Source organism: Sinocyclocheilus anshuiensis, unplaced genomic scaffold (genome assembly GCF_001515605.1).
Source record: "Sinocyclocheilus anshuiensis isolate Anshui unplaced genomic scaffold, SAMN03320099.WGS_v1.1 scaffold759, whole genome shotgun sequence".
Classification (NCBI taxonomy): Eukaryota; Metazoa; Chordata; class Actinopteri; order Cypriniformes; family Cyprinidae; genus Sinocyclocheilus; species Sinocyclocheilus anshuiensis.
This window is the reverse complement of record NW_015551052.1, coordinates 48,422-57,040: the sequence shown is the minus strand read 5'-3', so window position 1 is coordinate 57,040 and position 8,619 is coordinate 48,422. Positions and strand designations below refer to the sequence as shown.

The window sequence follows — 8,619 nt, the reverse complement described above, 5'->3', positions numbered from 1 at the left end:
CAAAACAAAAAGGAAACAAAAGATGCTCCACCCGGCCCTCCTCCGGGGGAAGGAGTGGTGCGATCACCACCTCCTGAAGAGCAGGATCCAGAGTCTCCGGGTCGCCTGTCTCAGGGACGCCGCTTGCCCTGGCGCTTTACGGGCCTGGCAGGGGCAGAGACAGGCTGTGCCGCTTTCCTGCTGCCAGCTCCACGCTGCGGCCGGTGTGAAGGCTGCTGCTGAGGCCGAGCTGGAGCGGAGGTGGAGGCAGCAGGAGGGCGCCCTCGGTGATGAGCGGGAGGAGGGCCTGCAGCCGGCGGGGGGGGGTGATGACAGCAGCAGGTCGCCGTGGCAGGATGTGTCTGATCGCCTCCGTCTGCTTCTGTGCGGCGGAGAACTGCTGGGCAAAGCTCTCCACCGCATCGCTGAAGAGGCCAGCCTGAGAGATTGGGAAGTCCAGGAAACTGTGTTTGTTGGCCTCCCTCATATCTGCCAGGTTCAGCCATAGGTGTCGTTCCTGGACCACCAGGGTGGACATCATCTGACCGAGGGACCACGCCGTGACTTTCGTCGCCGTGCGTAGTTCCTGCATTACCCCTGGGTCAGAACTGCCCTTGTGCAGCTGCTTCAACGCCTTGACCTGGTAGACCTGCAGGAGGGCCATGGCGTACAGGGCGGAGGTTCGCAATAGCGCGCTCAACTGGGGGGGATCTCCACATACCCCTTAGCCGCCCCGCCATCGAGGGCAGTGAGGACGGAAGAAACACTAACTCGGGCAGAAAAAGGTGCCCTCCAAGGTCTCCAAGATCTAGTAACTTCTTCATGCACTTCCGGGAAGAATGGAACCGGAGGTGGCTGCCGACGATCGGCCTGCGGCACCCCCAGGAACCAATCATCCAACCTCGAATGTTCGGGAGACGCTCTCGGTGGCCCGGGAAAGCATAGCAGTCAGCTCTGGATCTGACTCGGGCAACGCCACTCTTCCTGACGGAGGCAGCGCAGCCGAGTCCTCATCTCCAGAGCCAAGCTCGTCCCCCGATGCAGTGATCGACATCCTGTCATCTGCCGGAGGCCCGAATGAGATGCTAGACCCCGCCCTATCCGGGGTCTCAGCCACCTCATCGCAGAACACCAGAGGTTACGATGTGCTGGAGGAGTGAGGGGTCTGCGGAGACGCACTCGATGGGGAAGCCCTCACTGTGATCCTCAGATCGCCCTGGCCATATGCCGAAGTAGTCCTCCACTGCTGATCGGGAGAAGGAGGAGGCCTCCAGTGCAGCCCGACGCTCTCGGCGGCCCGGGAAAGCATAGCGGTCGGCTCTGGATCTGACTCGGGCAACGCCACTCTTCCTGACGGAGGCAGCGCAGCCGAGTCCTCATCTCCAGAGCCAAGCTCGTCCCCCGATGCAGTGATCGACATCCTGTCATCTGCCGGAGGCCCGAATGAGATGCTAGACCCCGCCCTATCCGGGGTCTCAGCCACCTCATCGCAGAACACCAGAGGTTACGATGTGCTGGAGGAGTGAGGGGTCTGCGGAGACGCACTCGATGGGGAAGCCCTCACTGTGATCCTCAGATCGCCCTGGCCATATGCCGAAGTAGTCCTCCACTGCTGGGAGGAATTAGAACGGGGCATGGGGAGGGGGACTCGATCGCAACATCGCGATGATCATGTCCCCGCAATGAGAACATGAGTCATCCACGAGCGCTGCCTCAGCATGCTCAATGCCCAGGCACGAGATGCAGCGATCATGACCATCAGATGGAGCCAGGAAGCGATCACACCCAGAAACACATGAGTGGAAGGCCATCTTTAAAAAGATGCCACGTCACTCTTGGAGCTCTTTTAGATTTGTTCTTTTAGGAAAAAAAGTGTTGAAGCGCCCAGGAGAGGTCGCAGCGTGACCGCAGTATGAAGAGCTGCAGCATGTCGTCCACACCAACAGTAGCACTGGACCAGCAACCCCCGCTGACACGCCGTAACACCAACACTGTCGGATGTTGTCTTGTAGACACTTGCTCTTTAACCAGACCAACTGAAAGGCTCGGCTCCGAAGCGAAAAGCTGAATTTGCGACTGCACGCACTCTCCTTATATACCCGCGCTTCGTGGCAGGGTGCGCGACGCAAAGATCACACGCCAACACTTATTGGCTTGTTTTGTTAACTCTCGAAGGTGATTGTCTCTCTAGCGAGGATCCCAATTCATCAGTCACTGACGTAACGTCGAACATGACTGACTGAAAGGGAACCTATGCTGCATGTTTAATTCAGTCCTCCCTTTAATTCAGTTTTGTTTAGAAATGTCTTGACATTGACTTATACTGAGTCGAGAAGGAGTTGTGTGACGGTCACGTGTCCCTCCCTCCAGCTCCTATTGGCTCAGTGGAAGTGTCAATCAGCTGCTCCTCCAGTGGGGCGATGAGGGTTTTCTGCTTCTCTGAGGGCGATCAGATCCTCTACAGCTGGACTCTGAATGGAGGTCCACTGATGGATGGAAACTCCAGCATTGATCTGGATGAGAGAACTGATGGAAACATCAGCTGCAGTGTGAAGAACCACGTCAGTCACAGACAGAAGACTGTTAGTGTCAAACCCTGTCCTGGTGAGCTTTTAATACATGAATGTCCACATATTTATAAAAACCACAGCGACAGCAACAAGAGTGATGAAGATGAACGAATCTCACAAAACCTGTCAAGAACATGTCCAAGTCACATTTCACCACAATATCCTCTTATGCCAGAGTGCAATATTTCTGATGCGTATTTTGACGGACTGTGACGGTTTTATCTCCTCTAGGACTTTAGTTGATTCTTTAAAAAAAAAAATCACCCTAAAAGCTAAATAAATTATATTTTGCATGAAGAAAATGAGGGCTATTTTACAACCATTCATTTTATTTGCATTTTGAAAATTATAAACATTTCTACTCCCTAAAGTTTCTTTATTGTAATGTTCTAGAATTTACTTTTTTGTAATTGTTATTATTTACAGTGATACTTAATATTTTTCCCCTTTTTACATTTTCATCATATGTGCAAAATGGTTTAATTCCCCTAAAAACATTCAATGAAACATGATTGCAAAATATTACTAATTACAGTTAGTACAGTTAGTCAGATTTTGAACTGAAATGTGACCTGGGCGTGTCCTAGACAGGTTTCATGAGATTCAAACAAATTGATTCTCGTAATTGGCCACTTAATTCTTCAAAATAATTAATAATCTATGCAGCAGTTTATATTGAGAGAGAAAACAAGTGATTCTGCAACAATGTTTTATTACAGGACCAACTACTGCATCTGTGACCTCAACAGTAGAAAAGGATTCAGCTGGTATGAATCTCACCCATGTAGTATTACCTTTATCAATGTGTGCGTGTTGAGCAACAGCGAATGCAAATTACAAATAAACCTAATAATGATGGCTTTGAGAGATCTGCAGGCTCTTCTGTAGTTAAATGTTTCATGAACTAATGTACTATGCTACTAATTGCATGGAGTTGTTATTCCTGTTGCTGTTGCAGTTGGTATGAATTAACCTTTCAAAGTAGTTTTAGAGTTTGATTTAAATGACCTCGTGTTTCTTTCTTCTATAGTCTTACATGTCTCTCTGATTGCTTTGGGCTTTGTTGCGCTGATCCTGTTTCTGCTGTTCATCACCGTATATCACATTTACAAGAAAAAACAGGTCAAGTCGACACCAGGTCAGTTCATTTCAAATCTGTAGTCCATATACTAACTGATAAAGGTTAAAATGTAGTACTTTTTGATGCAAGCAGCAATTACAGAGCCAGAAACATTGGTTAATACTTAGGCTTTCAAATCTTGAGAAGATTTGTGGGTTATATGTTAAATGTTATGACAGTTTTAAAGACAGCTGCACCAAAGGCCAAAAGCATAAACATTAAGCATGTGGTGAAGATGGTCTGAGCTAATTTTGGTGGAAATTTTACTAATTTTCTGGGATTGACCAATGCAAATTGGTGTAAAATGGCAGAAAGTTTTTTGAAACAATACTGTTCTTCAAAACTCATGAATATAAATAAAAAATCTTTAAGCCAGATAATTCAATAATGATTTTTGACCATTACTTTGTTTGGCCAAGTACTCATGATCACAGTATGTATAGCAAAGTTACATGATCAGAATTATTTTTTATGTGAATTGTTCAAAAAGGCGTTTTTTTTACAAAAGTCTTTGTATGTTCACAATGTTCAAAAATTACAGCAACATGTGAAATGTGTGTAAAATATCCAGATGTTTAGTGTTTATTTGACACTGCATTTTGATAACACTGTTCATATATAATTACAATATAATAATAATAATAAATAAAAGTGAAATTGTGCTTTGTTGGTATAATGTCTACTAGAATGTTAAAAAATGTTCAGTGTTAAATATTTTTAAATAGTTGTTTTGTAATTGATTTTTTCTTCGTAAAGCAAGACAAAACAGTAAAAAGCACATTTTGGCTATTTAATATGGTGACGCATTGCTGCCACACACATATTTTTTTCCACTCAATTATGTCGTAATAACGAGATGTTATGTCGTTTTAACGACATCTTTTCTCGTTAAAACAACATCTTTTCTCGTAATAACGAGATGTTTTCTCTTAAAACGACATCTTTTCTCGTAAAAACGAGATATTTTCTCATTAAAAACGACATCTTTTCTCGTAATAGCGAGATATTTTCTTGTTAAAACGACATCTTTTCTAGTTAAAACGACATTTTTTCTCGTAATAACGACATATTATGTCATAAAAACGATATGTTTTCCGTTATTATAGATATATGGTAGGCTATTTGTGAGCATGCTAAGCGACTGTCTGACATAAACGAGGATCTGCACACTGCTGAAATGATTGAAATACACTGTTTTAAATGTATTTTAATGTAATGGTTTTAATTGTAGCGGCATGTTTATTAGGATTAATCTCCAATCTGTCTACAATATAGTGCTATCCAATAAATATTTGTTTCACATGCGTGGGCAGCTTTGATACTTTAGTCTGATTATATATTAATTATGTATTAGTGATTATATATTATTAAAGGATATCTTTAGCTAAATCAAGCCGCGCATCGCATCACATTCTTCTTATGGGAATACAGATGAGCTCAGACGGGAAAGACTGTACAATACCTCTTGTTGGATTTAGGCTATACAAATAAAAAATAAACACACATTTGTTTTCGATTGTTTTATTTAAGTAGACCTTTAGACATAACAAGGTGTGCCAGAAAGCGCACCCTGTTATTTGACAAAAGCAATTTGTAACGTTTTGTTGTTATTGTGGAAGTATAGAAAATAAAGCAGACATTTCTTTCCTCTGTTATCACAATGTAGCCTAAAGGGGGTCGCACACCGGACGAGAAGCGCAGTATAATAAGGGATCGCGCCGGCGCTGCCGAACCGAGAAGAGCAGTGTTGTGCTTTATATGAGATATATTTTGCAAGAAATATAGCATATACAATGGCCAGACATTTTGAAGAAACGTTATTGTGACTAATTTGCAAGGACCAGCATAAACCAGCAAAGGACCAGCATAAACCAGCAAAGGACCAGCATAAACCAGCAAAGGACCAGCATAAACCAGCAAAGGACCAGCTTAAACCAGCATCCCAGCGTCAAAATATACCTAACCAGCATATGCTGGTTTTTTCAACAGGGAAATACCATTAAATTCACGTCTCGCACACTTTAATGCCTTTTCAATGGAACATGCCTTCGAACTGGAATGATGGCTGAACTGGAAACAAACGACTGAAGTGATAAGAGACATACAAAATGTGCAGAGTGCTGGTATGCGAGGACTGGAATTAAGAACCACTGGTTTAGAAGATTAATCTCATAAACTAACTAAGCTAATAATTCTGGAGAGTAGTTAGCAGTTTAATAGTGATGAGTTGGTTCATGAACGATTCCATCTGTCATATGTCAAATGAACAAAAGATGTGAGAGGTGAGTTAATCATCTATGTTTTCTATCCTCTGCTGCATTATAATGACTTTCTAATTTGGAAAATGATCAAAGATGAGGTATGTAAATGTGTACATGGAATTTGGGTAATAAAATATAATATTTAACTAAAGAAAAAATCTTGGGGTGCATCAGGTACTTGCAGGCAAAATTATGGATGCTCCAGAAAGGGAACAAAATGTCAAAAAAGATGGACCCTGTTGCAAAACACACACACACACATCCATCCAAAAAAAATCCACATCCAGGCACTCACTGTTACGGCGCGGTTCAGAAACACACCGTGTAAACAGGGGTCTGGGTCCAAATGCAGGCTTTTATTAACTGCAGGGGAAAACAAAGTAAAAACCAAAACAGAAAACAAACAGAGCTAAGACTCTGACACACAGGCTTGAAACAGAAAACGGACTCTGAGACAATACGGCCACGTAGAGCTTGCATCAGTCCCGTAACAACACTTAATAATCCGCCCAGAGAGGTGTGGGGAAGGCGTATAAATAGCCCTCAGGATGGGCAACAGCTGTGTGTGTGTGAGTGAGTGTGTGCACAGGTGTGTGGAGTCAAGGTAACGGAGTCCGGGAGGATGGGAAGTGGCGACCTCTGGTGGTGAGAGGGAGAACACCAGACCCAGACCACTGACAGGACCCCTCCTCTAAGGAACGGCTTCCAGACGTTCCCGAGCGCCCAACCCGGGGATCGGCAGAGCGGGGATGGAGTAGGGAGAGGGATGGGGGGCCCAGGTCCGTGTGGTAGCGGGGGACCTGGGGACTGGGGCAGAGCCAGTGGGATGGGCACCCAGGGCAGAACCAGCGGCCACCACAGCGGTGTGTGTGGAGCTGCCGCCTTGAAAAAAACGGAGGCGAGTTCCACCTCCTCGGGGGAACTGCGAGCGGACACCGCCGCCTCGGTCCCCTGGTGGACATTGAGGAACCTTCCTGCTGGACCCATGCTTGGCGGATTATTCTGTCACGGCGCGGTTCAGAAACACACCGTGTAAACAGTGGTCTGGGTCCAAATGCAGGCTTTTATTAAGCCTCTGGTGGTGAGAGGGAGAACACCAGACCCAGACCCCTGACACTCACATTGTAAGCAAAGTAAAAAGCCATTATTCTAAGATAGGGCTACATATTAAAAAGACACCAACATGTATCAGCTCAAGCAGGCCTTCATCAGGGTGTTAGACAATATGGAGTAAGAAGTAGCTAAATAGATAGATTTGTGTGTGTGTGTGTGTGTGTGTGTGTGTGTTTTGCAACAGGATCCACCTAATCTTTTTTAATATTTTAACTGTTCAAATGAATGAAATAGTTCATTTTTTTGAACATGAATGAACTAGAGATCTGATGTTCCCATCACTAGTTTAACTTGCACTGGATTGAATCTTTTCATCATTATTGTTTGCTACTTAAATAGTTTCACTCTTGAAAGCTCCATTTGTCAGTTACCAGTTTGCAGACTAGTAGTAATGAACAGCTATTCAGTGTGTGTAGAGACGTCCGGTAATGTCTTGCCCTGTCATCGTTTCTTCTTTCTGTGCAGAATCACTCCCGGCTGCTGATGTGGAATATGTTGAGATCCAACCGCAGAAGAAGAGGAAGGAGAGGAAAGAGAAGGAGGAAGAGGTTCAGTACGGCGAGGTGACATTCACTCTAAACCCCTCAATCGCTTACACACGGCCTCAGGAGGAGTGTATTTATTCTCAGGTACACAGATGATAGTTTCACAACAACAGCTGTGTAAAATCACACTTTCCCTGGGAAATTAGCGCTTACGTTCACTTATGTTTCACTTTGAGAGTTGTACAGTTTACATAAAGCACATATCTCTTTGCACATGCACTGTAAATTGTTTTGTCTGACATGTTAATGATGGTACTGTATGTTGATATGCTGTGTTATGGCCTGTAGAGTGAGCATTAAAGTGATAGTTCACCCAAAAATTAAAATTACCCCATGATTTATTCATCCTCAAGCCATCCTAGGTGTATATGACTTTCCTCTTTCAGACAAATACACTTGGAGTTAAAAATGTCCTGGCTCTTCCAAGCTTTATAATGGCAGTGAATGGGTGTTGAGATTTTGAAGCCCAAAAAAGTGTCCATCCATCATGAAAAGTACTCCGCACGGCTCCGGGGTTAATAAGGCCTTCTGAAGCGAATCGATGTGTTTGTGTAAGAAAACTATCCATATTTAAAACTTCATAAACCATAATCTCTTGAGAGAGTGGCACTCCAGCGGATGACGTAAGCATCGGTGAGAAGTGACAGCGCAGAGGAGAAAGCAAAAAGTACAAAACAAGGATTTGTAAAGAAAAATGTTGGAGGATTGCGATATAAGCCAAGAGGAGACTGGTGTAAACAAAGCTTGGTTGTCGTGAGACTAGCATATTCTCACCAGAGCTTACGCTACGCCTACGTCCAACGTCATCCGCTGGAGCGGCCTTCTCTCGTGAACGTGCGTATGACAGTTAGCGGAAGCTAGAGATTGCGGTTTATGAAGTTTTAAATATGGATATGTTTCTTACTAAAATGCATAAATTCACTTCAAGAGGCCTTTATTAACTCACTGGAGTCATGTAGAGTACTTTTTATGATGGATGGATGCACTTTTGTGGGCTTCAAAATCTCAACACCCATTCACTGCCGTTTTAT

At 44.3% G+C, this 8,619-nt stretch overlaps 1 protein-coding gene across 1 annotated transcript in view; it reads left to right on the top strand.

Moving 5' to 3' along the window:
• LOC107661947 (uncharacterized) overlaps positions 1-8,619 on the top strand; it is a 35,467-nt gene that overhangs the window by 14,640 nt on the left and 12,208 nt on the right. The window contains exons 2-4 of the mRNA XM_016451766.1: positions 2,350-2,583; positions 3,580-3,687; positions 7,509-7,672. Coding sequence (XP_016307252.1) covers positions 2,350-2,583; positions 3,580-3,687; positions 7,509-7,672 — 506 coding nt within the window. The remainder of the gene's footprint in view (positions 1-2,349; positions 2,584-3,579; positions 3,688-7,508; positions 7,673-8,619) is intronic.